This window comes from Benincasa hispida, chromosome 1 (genome assembly GCF_009727055.1).
Source record: "Benincasa hispida cultivar B227 chromosome 1, ASM972705v1, whole genome shotgun sequence".
Taxonomy (NCBI): Eukaryota; Viridiplantae; Streptophyta; class Magnoliopsida; order Cucurbitales; family Cucurbitaceae; genus Benincasa; species Benincasa hispida.
The window spans coordinates 21,500,078-21,520,460 of NC_052349.1; the positions used below are offsets into that span (position 1 = coordinate 21,500,078).

General features: G+C 33.4%; 1 protein-coding gene across 2 annotated transcripts in view; it reads left to right on the forward strand.

Moving 5' to 3' along the window:
• Positions 1 to 7,524: 7,524 nt before the first annotated feature.
• The window catches only part of LOC120074826, a 112,034-nt gene continuing 99,175 nt past the window's right edge, over positions 7,525 to 20,383 (forward strand). For both annotated transcript variants that reach the window (XM_039028028.1, XM_039028029.1), the window contains exons 1-14: positions 7,525 to 7,836; positions 8,578 to 8,659; positions 9,101 to 9,204; positions 11,478 to 11,573; positions 11,677 to 11,724; positions 12,751 to 12,801; positions 13,273 to 13,376; positions 13,538 to 13,655; positions 13,923 to 14,024; positions 14,159 to 14,359; positions 14,751 to 14,908; positions 15,145 to 15,303; positions 18,797 to 18,889; positions 19,019 to 19,370. In XM_039028028.1, coding sequence (XP_038883956.1) covers positions 7,822 to 7,836; positions 8,578 to 8,659; positions 9,101 to 9,204; positions 11,478 to 11,573; positions 11,677 to 11,724; positions 12,751 to 12,801; positions 13,273 to 13,376; positions 13,538 to 13,655; positions 13,923 to 14,024; positions 14,159 to 14,359; positions 14,751 to 14,908; positions 15,145 to 15,303; positions 18,797 to 18,889; positions 19,019 to 19,370 — 1,683 coding nt within the window. In that variant the 5' untranslated portion in view covers positions 7,525 to 7,821. The remainder of the gene's footprint in view (positions 7,837 to 8,577; positions 8,660 to 9,100; positions 9,205 to 11,477; positions 11,574 to 11,676; positions 11,725 to 12,750; positions 12,802 to 13,272; positions 13,377 to 13,537; positions 13,656 to 13,922; positions 14,025 to 14,158; positions 14,360 to 14,750; positions 14,909 to 15,144; positions 15,304 to 18,796; positions 18,890 to 19,018; positions 19,371 to 20,383) is intronic.

Genomic DNA, 20,383 nt, shown 5'->3' on the forward strand with positions numbered 1-20,383 from the left:
AAATTCCTTATTTCATATTTTGTCAATTTAATTTATTTATATATTATGCTCTATTTATTTTATTATATAATATTATTATATTATATTTTCTCCATATTCGTATTCTCGTTGTGCGTCGTTGGATTCATTAAGTTCATAACATGTTATCAGCATGAGCTTCTATCATTTTCTCCGCTAAAGGTAGGTCCTAAAGGCATGTTATTTTTTCTCTCTATTCGTTATAATTAATAAATTAAATGTTGTTTTACATATTTGATATATATTAAGTTTCTAATATATATATAATATTCTATAATAGTGTTACTATGAAAAATATTACAAAATTATAATTTGTAGCATTTGATATTAATGGAAATAATTATTTGTCATTAGTGTTTAATATCAAAATACACCTAGATGTCATAAAAATGTGATCGTCAGAAAAAAAAATTTCTTTCTAAAGCTCGTCATAAATGGATGCACTCTAGGCTCCAAAATTTTAAATCAATATGTAAAGAAGACATTTTTCTACATTCGGATATGCTCTTGCAGTAGCAACATCGATAGAAAGGTTTTAAACACATTTCTGAACTAATTTCATGTCTTCTCGTGGCCGAATAAAATAACGAGTTATTGATTAAAAATCATGAATGTCGATCAATCAAAATGACACCATTCTCTGAAGTGAATGCTGTGAATTTTAATAGTAATCGTGATCGAGATCATGGTCATGGTTGAGGTCGTGACCGTGGTAGAGGAAGAAATTATTATTATTTTGGTAGTGATCGTTCTAATCATTCAAATTTCAAAAGAATCACACAAAATGATGATCATAAAGGAAAAGCTCCATAAGATAAAAATTAAAAAAGTGTTGAAAATAATGCTACCAAATGTAGAAGCAAATTTTGCATATCAGTATAATGACATATTTGACCCATCCTATATGACAAATTTAGATGTGGCTAACTTCTTTGAATCTCCTTAAGAGAAAATCGCCCGAATTGATGGAACATCAAGTGTTTCCTTTGACTTTGATAATATCTAGACTTAATGTTGTTTTTTTTTTACTCATCTCCATGTTTTTTTTCCCTCTTAATAGATGTTAACCTTTGTATATTCCAAATGTTGTTTTTCTTGTTGTAGTTATTTTCTTTTAATGAAGAAACCTGAATCATTTTCATACGTTGGTGACTTGAAAATGAGTAAAGAAGATCTATGTCTGGCACATAGTGCAACTACACATACAATACTTACAAATAAAAATTATTTTTCCAAACTGACAATGTTGGAAGCAAAAATCAATACAATATCAGGTTCTGCAAACCTAATTGAAGGGTTTGGAAAAGCAAATATTACTTTGCCCAGATGAACAAAATTTACAATTGACAATGTATTTTCTATAGTTAATGAAAAAGAAATCTACTAGGTTTTAAAGATATATATTGCAATGGTTATCATATTGAGAGTGATGGAAAGAATAATATATAGTGTCTTTATATCATATCTACTGTCTCATATGAAAAACGTATACTGGAAGAGTTGTCTACTTTATCTTCTAGATTATATTATACTCATATACGAGTAATTGAAACATATGCAACAATGAACCTGAAGTTCATGAATTCAGACATATTTACAATTTGATATGACAGATTAGGTCATCTAAGGTTTATAATGATGAGAAGAATTATTGAAAATTCAAATGAACATCCATTGTAGAGTTAGAAGATTTTTCAATCTAATGAATTATCATGTGATGCTTGCTCTCAAGGCAAATGAATTATTAGACCAACAGTATTCAAAGTGGGGACCAAATCACCTGCAACTTTAGAATGAATTCATGATGATATATGTAGAGTTATTAACCTAGTGGACCATTTAGATATTTTATAGTATTAATAGATAGAAAATTTTGATCTATTTATCAAATGGATGTGTATCAATAATTAATGTGTTAATCTCTCCAATAGATGGTCATATTTGTGCTTATCATCAAGTTGAAATCTTACATTTGCCATATTACTTGTTCAAATAATTAAGTTAAGAGCACAATTTTCTAATTATACAATTAAGACCATTTGTCTTGATAATACTGGTAAATTTACATCCTATGCTTTTGATAATTATTGTATGTCAACTAGGATAACTATTGAACATCTTGTAGCTCACGTTCATACACAAAATGGTTTAGCATAATCATCCATAAAACGTTTGCAGTTAATGACTAAACCTTTGCTTATGAGAGCCAAACTTCTACATTTGTATGGAGTCATGCCAATTTGTATGTTGCATTACTTGCACACATTAAGCCAATAGCTTATCATAAGTACTCACTATTACAATTAGTCTATGGTCATGAACCAAATATTTCAAATTGCTCCACCATAACGTCTGAGAATTTTTTGATGTGCAATATATGTTCAAATTACTCCACCATAATGTACTAAGATGGGTCCTCAAAAGAGGTTAGAAATATATATTGGATATGATTCCTCATCAATTATCAAATATCTTAAACCCCCGATGGGTGATGTATTTATTGTACGATTTGCTAACTGTCATTTTAATGAAACAAATTTTCCAATATTATGGAGAAGAATTAAGAAGTCGGAAAAAAAAATTACATGGAATGCATCGTTATTTTGTCATTGAGATCACCGTATAGATCGATGTGAACTTGAAGTTCATAAGATAATTCATTTGCAAAATATAGCAAAGAGTTGCCATATGTATTTATAGATGCAAAGAAAGTAACTAAGTCACGTATACCAGCTGTAAATGTTCCATCGAAAATTAATATCCCAACACAGTAAGTTGTCATCAATGAGTCTGGACACGTCAGAAGCGTGGTAGACCAATGGATTCCAAAGGTAAAAGTCCTCGAAAAAGAAAAATAATAAATAGTAAAAAAGACTTGGTTGAGGATATAAATACCCATGAAAAAAAATCTTTGACATGACTAGTTAAGGTGGAATATCTAAAGATAATAATGAAATTTCAATAAACTATGTCATGATAGGAAAATGATGGAATCGAACTAATGTAGTTATGGATAACATTTTTACGTATAATGTTGCTCTTGATATTATATATGAAAGTGTGGATCCTGAACCAAAATCTGTTGAAGAATGTCGACATAGAAAATATTGGTTTTAATGGAAAGAAGCAATCAAGATAGAATTAAACTCACTTTCAAAATGTCGGGTTTTTGGACTAGTAGTCTGAATACCAAAAGGTGTCAAACCTATGGGATACAAATGGATATTTGTGAGGAAAAGAAATGAAAATAGTTGTTGGGATTAGTGTCCTAATTCTCCCGGAGTCTCATAGTTTGTAAACAATGTACATATTGTTATGAATAAAATAAGAGTTATTTTACGTGCATTTACTCACATCCAATAAATAGAGATCCATGGTTATTGTATGTAAACTTAAGCATGTAAATGAGATATACAAGTGGATCATGCTTTAAGTGATAACCTAAAAGGTTTGTAGTATAAGGATATAGGAGGGATACCTTATCCTGGTGACACTGGATACGATCCGCTTTGTAGAAGTTTACAAGTGTTGTGAACTACTACAAATGGTCTGATCCTGACCATTCATGTGGAGACATGCGAGCGGGGGTGTCCTATACAAAGAGTTTGTATAAGACCAGACCACGAGATGATACATATCTTTATATAATGTCGTTGATTCTTGAGAGTTACATGTAACATAAACGACTATAGGTGACATGACCTTAATCCTGAGTGTTTTGGGAACTTTTGCCTTTGAGGGTGGTCCTTTGATTAGTATGGGTGAGAGTGGCCAGATTGCCAACTCAACAAACCTACCTTTTTGGGGATTTGTCTGATTAGGGGATTGGGAACTCAATTTCACAAGATGAAATTCACTCCTTCGCGAAGCAGGGGTAAGTAGATAAATTACTCCCTTAAGGGCTGATTCCAGGTCTTGAACATAGTGGCCACATCCTCTCTTTGGAAGAGCGGACTCAGTCATAGTAGGACTATGACTTATGTTTATTAGAGGAATCAGTGATACTTAAGGAGTTAGATGTAACTACAAGGGCAAAACGGTAAATTGGCCCAGTTGTACTTACAAGCGATCTGTGAAGAGTTATTGCATTGTTGATTGGTTGATATGGACATAGAAATATATCTATAGTGCGGAGAGTACAGTTGCAGATCTTTAGTGGAGTGTCCGATAGTTAACGAATGGTGGATCCTGTGATTAAAGAGTTTAGTCAGTTATTCACGTATCGTTGGAGCTTCAAGCTACAGGTCCATAAGGCCTCCTTGGTAGCTCAATAGATTCAAGTTGAGAATCAGTTCTTGGTGTTAGTTTGAAGTGTTCAAATTGACAAGAGGAAATTCAATTATATATGATATAATTGGTATGATGTATGAGATACATCAAGTGGAGGATTAATGTAAATATGATTTACATTAAGTACCATAAAATAGAAAAAGAACTATGGTTTGTATGTTTCATGAGATGAAATATTAAAACTATAGGTTATAAATATAATATGGTAAGTTAGTTATCATATTTATTTATAGTAATATTAATTATTTGATTATTATCTCTTTTTCTCTAATAACCAATTGAGTGGGAGGTTATTGGTGGTTGTATGGTAACCATGAGATAAAAGAAAAAATATTTTCCTAAAATTGGTAGTTATTTGATTCGAAAATTTTCTCATGGACAAGGCTATCAAGTGAAAATGTTTCACTAAGTGATAGTATAGAGAGACTAAACGATCGTGACTTTGACTATACGATAGTTCATTTAGCTGATCGTAGCTAAACAATCGCGTGGCTTTGTCTATACGATAGGCTGCCATTTACTACACGATCGAGCATATCGTCTATACGATAGACAACTTCCTATCTCCCACTTGCTCAATCGTCTACACGATTGTTTTCCTCCAGTCTCTTTCTCAAACCAAGACCATACAGAGCCCACAATTCCTTGATTCTCACACTGAGAATACCAAGGTAACCATTGCGGTGGTGTCCTCACTTAACTCATTTGGTTTCGAGGATTCGTGAAGGTCGTTCGTTGGGTTCGTGATCATTGTGTTTGTTGTGTTTGTACTAGTGATCGTGTTGCACCGGTCGTTGCTTTGAAGGGTTATGTTGCTGTGAACGCTTGTAGATTGATCGAGGGAGTTTAAAGAATGTTTCTTCAAAGATATGCATACTCTATCCTTTGATATTCTTTGTAAGCATGCTGTAATTTCATGTTATGCATGACTTATTAGTTTCCGTTTATTGACTGTAATGGTTAATGTTCATTTCCTAATGGAATTTGGAACGATCCTTCCGCTGCTCATGAAAATCCTCATGTCTGATTTCTTTCAATAGTTGCACAAGATTTTTCACAAATACATGGTATTGATTACGAGGAGACGTATTCTCTAGTTGTGGATGCAATTACATAAGATATTTAATTGGTCTGACTGTGTTTGAAAATATGGTCATGCATCTAATGGATGTAGTCACAACATATTTATATGGATCTCTTGATAATGATATTTATATGATAATCCCATAAGGATTTAAGGTACCTAAAATATATAAATCAAATTTTCGAGAATTGTATTCAATAAAGTTACAAAGATCGCTATATAGATTGAAACAATCAAGACGAATGTGGTACAATCACTTGAGTGGATATTTGTTGAAATAAGGATATCAAAACAATCCAATATGTCCATATTTTTTATAAAGAAATCATAGTCAGAATTTGCTATTATAGCTGTATATGATGATGATTTAAATATAATTGGAATTCTTGAAGAGCTTTCAAAGGCAATAAAATATCTTAAGAAAGAATTTGAGATGAAAGATCTCGGAAAAACAACATTTTATCTTGACTTACAAATTGAGCATTTAGCAGATGAAATATTTGTTAATCAGTTAACTTATACAAGAAATTTTTTGAAAAGGTTCTATATGGACAAAGCACATTCATTGAACATTCCAATGGAAGTTCGTTCATTAGATGTGAAAAAAGATATATTTCGACTTCGAGATGATATTGAAGAACCTCTTGGTCTTAAAGTACCATATTTTAGTGCAATTGGTGCACTTATGTATCTTGTTAATAATACAATGCCAGATATTATATTTTCAGTAAATTTATTAGCAAGATATAGTTATTCTCCAACAAAAAGACACTGGAACGAAATTAAGCATTTGCTCTGTTATCTCTGAGGAATGATCGACATGAGTTTGTTTTATTCAAACAAATAAAATTTTGATCTAGTTGGTTATGCAGATTCGGGATATTTATCTGATCCATATAAAGCTAAATCTTCAATAAGTTATTTATTCACATGTGGAGGAACTGCTATATCATGATGATCGGTGAAACAGACCATAACAACTACTTTCTCAAATCATGCTAAAATTCTTGCAATTCACGAGGCTAGTCGAGAATGTGCATGGCTAAGAACAATGACTCAACACATTCGTGAACACATGTGGTTTATCTTCTAATAAAAATCTTCCAACAATATTATACGAAGATAACACAACATGCATATCCCAAATCAAATTGGGATATATTAAATGAGATAGAACAAAGTATATTTCACCAAAGCTTTTCTACACTCATAATCTTGAAGAAAATGATGATTTATCACTGTACAACAAGTTTGTTCGAAAGATAACCCGATAAACTTATTTACAAAGGCATTACCTACCGCAATCTTTGAAAAACTGGTGCACAACATTGGAATTCGGCAACTCAGAGATCTCAAGTGATATTTTCATGAGGGGGAGTAAGTATACTTTTTAGGAGTATGAATTATATGAAATATGTACTATTTTTCCTCACTAGGTCCCATTGAATTTTTTTCTAGTAAGATTTTAACAAGACATATTTCATATATATAATGGGCATCTAAGGGGGAGTACTATAAATATTATGATAATAGATGTCCATTAGATGCTCATACTTAGTGTCCATTGACCATGTATCATGTCCCAATTTTCCAAAGTATTGTCCATATGTCTCACCATTACATATTATTAATATCCATGTAATCCACCTTCTACTTGCCAAATTGTCTATAAATAGTAGTATTTGGTGGGTTTTGGAAGACACATATTGACAAAATCTATGAAAATTAGAGAAAGTGGAGATTTTAGAGAAATTTCTTATTTTATATTTTGTTAATTTATTTTATTTCTTTATATATTANATCAGCATCTATAATTGATAGTTCTAAAATTTTGTTATATCTTGTAAATATTTTCAACAGTCTGACCATTTAAAATATTATTTCTTTATATATTATATTATATTTATTTATTTTATTATATATTATTATTATATTATATTTTTTCCTTTGTGTGCTGTTGTACAAGGGAAAATTGAACCAAAAATTAGTATTACCGAGACTTCTCATGTGCTTGCACAAAATTCGGGTAATAAAGCAAAATTCAAGAAATGGAAATGAAGAATTTATTTATTTATTTATTCTTTTGCAAGCAATAGAGAGATCAGCAACATCTGGACGGTCGGAAATTTCAATCGCTTGAATCAATGGCCACGGTCGAGTTTGACCGGCAAGTATAAAGCTCAAGAACTGTCCATATTTTCACAATAGTTTTTTGTAGTTCTCAAAGGCAGGAAACCGCCTACATGTTCCGCTCTCCCTGTTCGCGGGTGATACATACAAGGGCTTCGATTTCTTGTTCATATTATCTCTGTAAATCTAGCGTCACTCAATGGCTCTATTCGGACGCCAATCGTCGCTTGCTCGTCATTTGATTGGGAATTAAGAGGAGGACAAACTTGTTGCAACAAGAATTTATTCCCATTTCAATCATGTTCGAAGCTCACGTAAGGCTTTTGACCAGATTTTTTGTTCTCACTTTATTAGATTATACATTTGCGGAGTTTGATATTGAATGTAAACTGGTTTTTTCTCGTTTTGCCGACTTAGATTGTAGAGTTTGGAGAGTTCAATATTGAATGCGTACTATTTGATCTTTTAGGCATGTTCTTCTTTTTGCCGTTGTTTAATTGTATACTTGATTACTTGCCTATGATCATGATCATATTGGCGCTCCAAGCGTTCTGAATTGCTATAGTTTCACATTTGATGCGAACGGATGGTCTTTATCGAGTATTGCACAGCGCTGTTTAATAATTTGGGTCGGTCGCTGTCCGTTTTATGGTCCTGGTCGAGTAGGAAAACAGCTGCCTGTTAAGTTATTGGACGTGGTAGGAGGTGTCGTAATGCCTGTGAGGATGAGATGGCCGGAAACAAAAAAGGAAAGGTTAACTGATAAACAAATGGTTTGCACCATTTTTCTTTGAGGTGAAAAAAACGAAGGTTTAATTCATTGTCAGTTACTCAACGTGCAATCATACGTCAATGTGTCCTGCTTGTCTTTATTGTCTATTGTTGGTGTAGTTTGATCTAAGCGCTTTGTTCTAGCCACCGAGTTACTGACATAGTTTTTATAATTATCATGCCTTGCTATCCATGTTTTAAATCTCACTAGCAATACAGATATATGAATTTTGTGACGTTCTTATGCTTTAACTGTTGTCATGAATCATGATATTTCTTTGTAGGTTTTGCATTTGCTCAGAAGATATCTGGGGGAATATGTCCAAGGGCTCTCGTTAGAGGCTTTAAGAATAAGTGTCTGGAAAGGTTCGTTGACCGATTTTTCACTTACTAACATGCTTGGTTTTGTAATGCTGTAGCATCAATTATTTTTATTATTTGTTCTTTTTTTGATAAGAAACAATGATTATCTGTTATTTGTCAGTAGACAAATGACCAGAAAGTTTGCGTTACAATTTGGAAAATATTTGATAGGTAGGTAATCAGAAGTTTTTCTTATTTACATGGAAAAACAATGTATTTTTTAAATATATGAGCACATTTATATTTTTGAAAAATGGTATATCGGGTGGTCACAGGAAATGTTGTGACTAGGTACCTATTTTGCAGTTTTTGTTATTTTTGTAAATTTGAGATGAGCTGCTAATTCTCATGCTATTTTTGTATCATCTTGTTTCGTAAATGATAAACATCCCTTGGCTGCTGAATTATGTCTTCTATTTGAAGCGTTCCTTTAATGTTATATAGGTGATGTTGTCCTCAAAGATTTGAAATTAAAGACTGAGGCACTCAATTCACTTAGACTTCCAGTCACCGTCAAAGCTGGTTTTGTTGGTACAATAACATTAAAGGTAGACAATATTGTTACAAGGCGTTTGTTAAATGGTTTATGGGTTTGTAATCCCTTTGTTGTTTTAGTCTATTGCAGATTTTAATAATAAATAGCCTCTTTTTTTATTTCTTTTATTCACTCATCTAGATGATTTGCTGGATATATGCCTTCTCAACATTTTGCACTTGTTTAGTTGATTTCACACACATGCATTTGAAATAACCATTTGATAAAATAATGGACAAAAATGGTTGTGTGGACTTCCGTTCAGTCATCTCTATGTACATATGAGTAGTGTGAGAATTTGGAACTTTTTCAAGAGTTCTCTCTTACATTCTCTTAAAATTTATATTTTGATATTTCAATTAAAAACATATTTGGAAAGTTCAATGCAGAATTCAGTAAATATTTTCCCACGAATTTTGGGTTAGTTTAGTTCACAAAAAACTGGAGATAAACTACTTGATGTTGTATTGTTGTAATAGTTTTTGGAGTTTGTTGAATCCTTCTTGTTCCCACCAGTAATTACCGGGTTGCCATCCTGTATACCCAAACCCCAGTTCTCCTCCCATCCTCAATCTTTTAGTGAAAAGTGTTACCCAGGCATTTTTTGTGTTGACATCATATCGTTTTCCTCATCCTCGGTCGAGTCTCCTACTATAGCTACAAGTGAAACAAATTTATCCTTTGGGAAAAAAGTAAGAATAAAGTAGACGACAAGGGCAAGAAGGTGCTGATGGTCAGCGACAGAAATTCCTATCATGTAATAGGTAAGGACAACAACCATACAAATTCTGTGCTTCCTATCCACCAAACTTTGGGCTGGAGTCCACTTACCCATGCTCGCTTGACAATTTGAATTGCAGATCGTTTCGGGTGCATGTTAAAAAGAGATTAAAAAAAATCTAACCCAAGCCCATCTGATCAAGTTGATGAACCTATCATCCATGGGAGGGAACAGTCTAAAGTGATGGAAGGTTGTTTAAGAATAGGCTCTGTACTCAGAATTGAGCGAATTATTACTGTATTTCAGATTAGAGTTATATATATAGGTATACAAGAGAGCCCTAAACTGAAGGAATATGCAATTACAATGAATGACCGATATGCAAGATAATATTTAAACAACACTCTTCCGGAGCAAATGTGCAATCATGCCCAACTTATTGCAGAGATAAGTTATTTAATCTTTTGTTATGAATATTATAAATCCCCAAGTGGAATCCTTACAATAACCACTTGATGTCTATATTTGCTGGAGTCAGAAAGAAGACATACTCCAACCTTGCTAAAATTTTGGGGTGACAGAAGTTACAAACCATTGCAACTTTGTGGAAAACTAAGAGTCCTAAGAAAATTAATATACTCATTTGGATTATGATCAATGTTAATCTTAATTTGGTTGAGATTTTGCAGAGGAAACTCCCCATTCAATGTCTTTCACCTACGGTTTGTTCATTATGTTATGTGGAGGGGGAATGTCTCAACCATATCTTCTTCAAACTTTTTTATGCTCGTTCTTGCTGGTTCAAGCTCAAGTTTTAAGAGATTTTCAACATTCAGTGGGTATTTTCTTGTAATATAAAGAAAAACGTATCTCAATTTCTCACACGTCCTATGATGAATTCAAAGGAAAATCTTCTTTGGGGTCAATGCAGTCAAAGCTCTACTTTTCTTTTGGGAAAAGGTACCACACTTTTCATTAGGGAATGAAAAAAGACTAATTCTCCAAGATACCAAAAAAAACACGTAAAGAAAATAAGAAAAGACAATCAAACCGAACTGTAAATAGAAAGAACATAAAAAATGAACAATAAATCTCTCCCAACTACGATTAATTTCTCGAATAGAAAATCCCTTAAAACTTTTGGAGTTACGGTTTGAGACAAATTAGAAAATTTTACAGAGTTCTTATTTTTCTTGATCTGACAGATTTGATTCATCTCGCTTAAAAATCTTCTTCTTGGTGTTCTCTCTCAGAGCTATTTGCTGGTTATTCCGCTCAATATATCTGTTGCAGCTGAGATATTTCTATTTCTCCTTATGAGCTTTCTACATTGTTTTGTTAGCTTTATTCTGTTTGCTGGTTTTGTTTTTCTTTGGTTTATTGTTTTCTTTCTCCTTTTGAAGTTCGTATTCTTGACCGTGGAGATTAATGAAAAACTGAAGTTACAAATATTCCTTCATTTGGTTGTTAAGATATAAGCTATAAGTTTTGTTGGGTCACATTCTTCTATGTGATTGTGTATTTTTTTTAATCTTAAGGTATCTTTCTTTCCTCTGTATACCTAGGTTCCTTGGAAAAGTTTAGGCAAGGAGCCTGTTATTGTTCTCATTGATCGAGTTTTTGTTCTTGCGCACCCTGCACTTGATGGTCAAACTTTGAAGGTAGGATGCTTATTGCTTCGAGGAATGGTCATTATGATTGGATTTCACTTTCAGAATTATCCTTTCTTTTAATCATCGGGGTTGCTTGTTTAACTATTTACAGGAAGAGGATAGGGAAAAACTTTTTCAAGCTAAGCTTCAACAGATTGAGGTGAATTTTTTTATTCCCGCTGAATTATCTGTAATCATTCAGAGTATAGTACATTTTTAATTTATGTTTTTAGATTGGTCGTCACTCAATATATTTTCATTATCTGAATTTCATAATTTTGTTTTGTTTTTTTTTTTCCTTTTTTCTGAACATGATACGCAAGGTTTTATTAGATCTGTTGTTGACTTTTCCCTTTTGTTGGAATGTGGATGAGTTAATTTTTACAATGTGAATAACATTAATGCATTATAAACAAAGAAACCTCTCAAAGATACAAAGTTTGCTCGCAGCCTGCCTGTAAACTATCCAACTATATTTTTTTGGAACAAGAAGGAGAACTTTTCATGCCAACAAGAGCTTAGCTCAATTGGTATCTGTAACTAAGGATCAAGAGGTCCATGGTTCGATTCCTCTCCCCCGCCAGTTTGTACTTAAAAAAAAAAAAAAGGAAGACTTTTCATTGATATAATGAAATGAGACTAATGCTCAGAGGATACAACCCCAGAAACATGCTTAACAAAATAATCCTCAAGCTGAAGAATGTAAAGGAGCTCCAACACGAATAAACCAAGTAGCTATTTCCTTTTGATGAAGGTTATCCTTAATTCCCACAGGAGACTTTTGCCTTTAAAAAATATAGTTTTTTCTTTTATTAATATAATTCTTTTTATAAAAATAAATTTATTCTTTTTTCAAAACCATAAAGGGGGATGCGTGGATTGGGGACAGGCTAGCATCTTCAATTTTCTAGTCCTTATGAGGTGGTTCTTAATAAAAAGGAATTGGCGTTTAATGGTTGGGATTGGAGTATCATTCTTGGACATCACTAAAAGAAGTTTGAGGGAGAAGGGAATTAGGAAGTTCAATTCTTGTTTCTCCTAAAGAAAGTCTCGGCTACAAATTGAGATTTTTTTCTCTAACTTCTTGGTTTTGCATGCACATTTCTTCACATTATTTTTTTTTTTGCCAGAAAGGTGTTAACCATGTTAACAAGGTGCTTGGTTTGATCTTCTTTACTGCATGCAGGAAGCAGAATCTGCAACTCTTGAAGCCATCTCAAGGTCAAAGCTAGGAAACGTATGGTTAAAACTCAATATTCGTTTCCATTGTTGATTTAGCAGAATCAACATCTGTTAATTATATTTAAGCACATTTAGTTGAAGTTGGCCCGAAGATAACTTTCATTTTACGCACTTTTTTGGCCATGCTGCTTGGTCACTTTTCTGTTAGCAAGTGCTTTGTTCACCTTCAGAGAATGGTGCTTGGGGCAATTGCAAGCTGTTTTAGAACCCACATTTTATTTGGTTTATTCTGACTGTCCCATGAGTGTTCGTCCAGTTTATGTTTGCTTACCAAACTTTTGCATATTGCTTCTGTTGCCTAGGGGCCTCTCTTGCGCTGGGAGATGCATGTATAGTGCCATGGAACCATGGAATGATAGGAAAACATTGAAATGTTATGGCTCTTTTTAGGTTATTAAATGGTGTTGTGTCTTCACTGTCCTATTATGTTTACCACGGTTCAGTTTACAACTGTTCTGTTTTGCAGCCACCTAGTGGAACTTCATGGCTTGGTTCTCTAATTTCTACAATAATTGGAAACCTTAAGATTTCAATTAGCAATGTACATATCAGATATGAAGATTCTGTCAGGTTGGTGGGTGCTGTTTTTGACAATCTTGTGGCCTGTCTTGACCATTATGATAAACATTTTAATCTTTCTGCACAGAAATGGAGTTTTGTTTTATTTTTCTTGATCTTGTGATGCAAGGTCGATATCCTCAACCTTTCTTTTTAACAACTCTGATCTGCAGCAACCCAGGGTATCCATTCTGCACTGGTGTTACTTTAGCCAAGCTTGCTGCAGTTACCATGGATGAGCAGGGAAATGAAACGTTTGATACAAGTGGCGCTCTTGATAAACTCCGCAAGGTTAGCTTTTCCTCTCTTTTCATGAAGCTGATGTTTTGTTGTGCGTGATAGTCATGTTAATTTTTCTTATATGCATGCATGGTGTGCAAAGTACATGCATTTTCTTTTTATAATGCATCCTTTTCATACATATTTCAGAATAAACAAATTCTATTTTGAGAATTTGATTATTTTTCCATTTTCCATATTTCGTTTTCTGAAGTATTTCATTGGCTTTTTGCTGCAATTGTAATGGTTTTTTATAAGGTATGAACTCTTTGTTTACAGTTAGTGCAACTTGATAGACTTGCTATGTATCATGATTCAAATACCTTGCCATGGAGTTTGGACAAGAAATGGGAAGATCTTAGTCCGAAGGATTGGATTGAGGTATTTTATTTAGTTTTAACGACCATGTGACTTAGTCACAACTCAGTCTTAATTTAGTTTCTGCAGTAAGCCTTGGTCAAGGCAAACATTATCATTATTGTCTTTTGAGGAAAAATTTCTTCGAGTGTCAACAGGTATTTGAGGATGGTATAAATGAACCCACTGCTGACAATGAATTAGGGTATAAATGGGCTGTGAATCGAAGTTACTTGGTTTCACCGATTAATGGGATTTTGAAATATCATCGTCTTGGAAACCTAGAAAGAAATGATCCTGAGATTCCATATGAAAAAGCTTCCTTAGTTTTGGGTGACGTGTCTTTGACAATAACGGAGGTATTGGATCTTTACTTCTTTGGTTAATTTTGTTGGAATATATTGCATATCTATGGAAATTTACCTCAGTTTCTTACCATTTCTTTTTCTTTATGGCGTTGATTTTTTTCGTTTTATTGTTTTTATTATTGTTTTTGGTTAAAGCCAAAATTTCGTAAGGTGGCTAGAATGATTAGCCATTCTTGCTTATTATTATTTTTGATCTATGTGCCTCCTTTTCAATTTATTTCTTCTCCTCCCAAATAAGGATGTTAATAACATTGTAATTTGTGCCATCGAGTAATAGTGTCTTTTCATTTTCTTAATGAGAAGTTTCATATATTGTTAAAAAAACGATGTATAGAATTTTTCTGCAAAGAAATAATTTTATCATCAATTAATTTTTTGATAGGCTCAATACCACGATTGGATAAAGCTTTTGGAAGTTGTTTCAAGATATAAGACATATGTTGAAGTTTCCCATTTGAGGCCGATGGTTCCTGTTTTGGTCGCTCCTAATCTGTGGTGGCACTATGCTGTTCAAGCATGCCTGCAGCAGAAGAAAATGTGGTAATTTATAATATGGTTTGCAATCAAATCTCTTTGCTTGGTATGAAGAAATTATATTTGTAACTGCGATCCCCCCACCTCAAAGAGAAGAAAACAGTAAAAGGAATAATAGATAAGACTGAATGACTGAATGATTCAATCCATCGGTTGTCAATGCACCCATACAAACTTCATATTCTTATTAAGTTTAATGCCTAAAATTGATACTCACACTTTGTGTATTGCTTCTGAATAAGTTACCGGTTTTCTTGGGAGCGAATACGACAACTTTGTCAACTTCGGAGACGCTATATTCAGCTATATGCTGGTTCTTTGCAACGATTGTCAAATAATAGTAACACCGAGATTAGAGAAATCGAGAAGGATCTCGATTCCAAAGTGATTCTTTTGTGGAGGTACGTAAATTATTTTCTTTAGTTATTTATTTGTTATACTGCTATGAGTGTGATTGAGTTGATATGATTGCTAGATGTTTGTTTTCTTGAAAAAAAAAAAAAAAACTTTTCATTGAAAAAGTGAAAAAAGGACAATGTTAAAAGATGAAAGAGGAAAAAAACAAAGTAAAACAGTTGTGTTTTGCTCTTACTGTCTACTTTATTATTGGATACGGGGATTCTTGGGTGCATCTCCTGATCCTTAGGTTTCTTTTGCTCTTTGTCTCTCTTATTGTACTTTGAGCATTAGTCTCATTTCATTATTTCAATGAAGAGGCTTGTTTCCATTTTAAAAAAAGGGTAGAATGTAGAATGTTTGTATAATAATTGGTTCAATGCTTTCTTGCTTTCTTGACCGTGAAAGTAAATATAGAACTTGGCGTAGGCCAAACAACAAAGGAGAGAATTCTCCTTTATGGGTTTGACTAATGTGGGTGCGTTTATGTTAATCTCATTGCTAACATAGAATGTTTGTATAATAATTTGTTCAAAGTGATGCAAGAGTCTGGGAAGAAATACTCTCAAGACCACCAAGGTAATGATCAATAGCTTCAAATGTGCTACGATCCCAATAGGATAGAGGGATGTTCTTGATGGAGATCCACCTACTATAACCTTCAATAAAATTCGGATGACTGTACTCATGATCAATTGTAATCGTTTCTTATATTTTTCTTATTTCCTTTGAAATTTTGATGGGTCATATTCGCTCTCTTCCACTTTTCAAAGAGTCATTAATGGTAAGCGAAGTGCATGGCTTCCAGATCTATTATAGGCTACAGCCACCTGTTTGTGTGGATTCTCTTTTATTTAAGTCAACATCTTCATCTGTTTTCCAGGTCCGCATTAATATCAGACACCTGTTTTGCTTTGCGGCTTCCAAACGATTCTGCCAATGTATTTTATATTGCCTTTTTGGATGCTCTGTCAGTTTATTTTCGTTTCTTCGCTCAGACATTAGGCATCTTGTTTTATTATTTGGATATGATGAGGGTGCTATGGGGGTGTCAACCTCGTTGAGATGTTCGGATGCACCTCCTGATCCATCTCTATGTAATTTCTTTTCATTATATCAATGAAAAGTTATGTTTCCATTTCAAAAAAAAAAAAAAAAAAAAAAAATCCAAAGCTTGGCTGCAAGTTGAAGGTTTAGCTGTTTTTAAATTTGGTAAGGTTTAGCTGTTTATCAAAGTTTCCTGTCACTTTTCTAGCTGAGATTTGCTCGAGCAAATTCTGATACTCAATAATTTCTTCCTCTTTAAGTAAACGATGAAAAATAATAGACGAAGAGGTCAAGGAGTAATCCCAATGATCAGCAACCGAACCTCCTTTTACATAAGAAGTATTTGATCCCGGAACTCGAACAATTCATTGGCTGAAATTTGAAATATAAGGCAAAGGATGTTGGTTGTCTGTTGGATGTGAACCAGTTAGGAGACGTGTATAGGACTCCTCCAAAACATCTGAATTGAACTCAAAATATTCCTATGCATACTACTTTTCTGTTCGACTGAAAGAAAGAGGATAATAAGAAAATGGAGAACTTTCAATGTTCAAATCCTCTTTATTGCTCTTTAAGTCTACAGACTGTGGAGTATTAACGGTCCTTTCCAAAGGACAATTAAGGCTTTCTAGAGGAACTTGGTCCGTCTCATTCGAATCTGGAACAAAACTGGTTCCTTGTCTAACTATATGGGAACACCCTCCTCGACACAATCCAATGCCTCAAACACATCTTCATCACGTTTAACCTCAATCGATCTCGCAATATCAAAAGAGTTAGAAAAATCGTCGAAACATAGTTCGCCTTGAAGGGTACTTGGAAAATATAATGGAGAAATATCAATAGATCTAAGGTGAAGATTACCATTAGTCTTATCATTAACTTCAATTTCAGCCGGGAGAAAATCACACAAATTTCTTTTAACCTCGCGCTTTAGAGCAATCCAAGAAGTTCTGAGTTTGAGGAAATACTAACCAGTCCCCTAAGGTTTTCTCCAATGGCTTCAAAAGTAGGATGAGTCCGAAAAGGCAAAGGTAAATTTTTTTATTGAAAGCCAACCTCCATAACTCACAATGAACTTTAGATGAGAGTGTGCTTTAAAAGACCGATTTTCGACTTTCAAATGAAAGGATCTAATTTCTCGCCGTTTTCCATCGAAATCCATATGGGCAAAATTATCATCAAGTTTTAATAATGCCTTATTAGTCATGAAAGGATTGATTAGAACTTTAGACTGAAAATAGTCCTCCAGCACAAGACGAATATTCTTTCAAGAATAGTAGGCAAATAAACAAGAAACAACAAACAAATTGTTGAAGTTCAATGTCAACACTTCCTTATCTTTTCTAACCCAATAAGGGGAATCAAAGTCAGATGGCTGAGAAACAACCTAAAATTTTCTAGCCACCTTCAAGTCATTTGAGAGAGCTGGAGCTAAAGGCTCCCCAAAAACAGAGTCACCAACACTGAACTGAGAGGAGGACAACAAATATGATTCTGGTTTGCCCAAAAAGTCTCTAATCATTTCCTAGAAAACCATCCAACCTTTCTTCAAGAAACCAGCTGGAACATGTAGACTTTTCCTACCACCAGTAGACGGCCAAATAGCACATTCGAGAAATCTTTCGTGAACTTAGCGAAACGAATGAATCCAAATCATCCTGATCTTTCTTGAAGACGAACACATGAACCGGATCTTGTAACAACTCCACCAAGGATAGTTAAAACTAATGCAAATGGGAGTAGTGTCTATAAACCTGATCATCCTGATCTTTCAAAACTTGGTTTGTTTTTTTTAAACCCTCGATAAGAAGTAGATAATGAAAGAAGAGGGGGAAGTAGTGTCTATAAACCTAATTTTCAAAAACAAAAAACAAAAAACTAAAGTCCCGTTTGGTAACCATTTGATTTTTAGTTTTTGTTTTGTTTTGTTTTGTTTTGTTTTTTTTTTTTTTTAAATTAAGCCTATTTCATCTACATTTCTTATAATGATTTGCATCTTTCTTAAATACGATGGTTATGAAGCGGGTCCTAAATGGTTACTAAAAGGGGGCCTTAACTTTTCCTATCTATTTGGATTGTCATTGTTTGTATTCTTCTAGTTCAAGTTTTCATTATTGTTCCTTTATGTTTCATTGTAAGTTGAGCATTAATCTCTTTTCATCCAGTTCAAGTTTTCATTATTGTTCCTTTATGTTTCATTGTAAGTTGAGCATTAGTCTCTTTTCATCCTATCAATGAAAAGTGATGTTTCCAATCAAAAAATGAAAAGAAAAGTTGTGTTTCCTTTGGAAAAAAAAAAGGAACAGAAAAGCTCTCCCAACTCCTGCTTAAACCCTGGATAGAATAACCCTGGAAGCTTTCAGATAATTTGTATGATAATTTGTAACCAATAATTTAAGTTGTGGCTGAAACTTAAATTGATCCTGTTGCAACTTATTGTTTGTTTAGATTACTTGCTCATGCGAAGATTGAGTCTGTGAAATCAAAAGAAGCAGCTGAACAGAAAAGACTGAAAAAGAGTAGCTGGTTTTCATTTCGATGGTTTGTGAAAATCTTACTCCCAATATTTGATTCAGATCGAATTTCTTAATGCTAATTTACCTTTCTTTTTGAGAAAACAAATCTTTTTTCTAATCTTAGGAATTTATAGTGGTTTTCATTTAATATTAGGCGTGCAAACTCTGAAGACACTTCTGATGGGGATGCTACGGAGGGATCACATTTAGGTGTGGAACAATTAACTAAAGAGGAATGGCAGGCAATTAATAAGTTGCTGAGTTACCAACAAGATGAGGACTCACCATCACATTCTGGGAAGGAAGCACAGAACATGGTACAGTTTTTGTTTACTGTATCGATTAATCAGGCTGCTGCAAGAATCATTAACATTAATCAAACTGAGATTGTTTGCGGAAGATTTGAGCAACTTTCTGTGTCAACCAAGTTAAAGCAGCGCAGCACCTACTGTGATGTGTTGCTGAAATTTTATGGTTTATCTGCTCCAGAAGGTTCACTTGCTCAGGTTTGTTCACATCTTGATTGGTTTGGGACGATATAATGTTTATTTCAATGTTGCTGATATAATGTTTAGCTTTTTAACTTTTACATTTAAATTGATTTTTTTAATAAAAAGAAATAAGACTTTCGTTAATGATTGAAATGCTATGAAAGAGTGCTAGAAAATATCCATGAGATGTAATTGCAAAATAGACAGAGGGAAAGCTATAGTTCGACCCTACAAAAACATCCCCAATTATTTTAAATATCATTAAAGAAAATAGCCATTAAAAAATTTAGACAAGAAATACTTGAGAAGCCTAGATCAAGATCAATTTGTTTAACAATTTTGTATACTTATTTAAATTCATAAAATAAAAAATAATAAGTAGGTTCCATTATTATTATTATTATTTTATTATTTTATTTATTTGTTTTTAAAAGGAAACAACCTCTTCATTAAGATAATGTAATGAAATGAGACAAGCTCAATTTACAAAAAGAAACTACGAGCAACAAAAATTAGGATCAGGAGGTGCACCTAGGCATCTCAACTAGGTTAGCACCCCCTTAGCACCTCCAAATCATCCTAAATATCAAACCAATACATACGACCAAAAGTCCAAAGAAACCAATTACAACTCAGCCAAAGGAAAAAACTAATGACAAACAAAACAAAGCCACAAAACTTAATCTGCCAGCAGTACACAAAACAACCAAAAATACTACCAAAAAGCGTGATACAGAGTACTCCTACGAAGTTGTCGAAATGAAAGCCTGCCAATTTAAGCCCAGTTCTTGGATTGAAAATTCTGCAAAATGTTTGGATAGTGAACACTAGGACGTGGCGTTAAGTTGGGCTGTCTCAAGGTGTTCAAACCAAGTCAACCGTTTGTCATGGAAGACCCATTGATTCCTTTCAAACCAAAGATCAACCAGCAATGATCGCTTGAATATTATATGCTCCTTGATGGAGGTTTCTTCGTGATTTTACTTTCAGAACTTCAATGTAAAGTTCTGTTTTTTTTTCCTGTTATA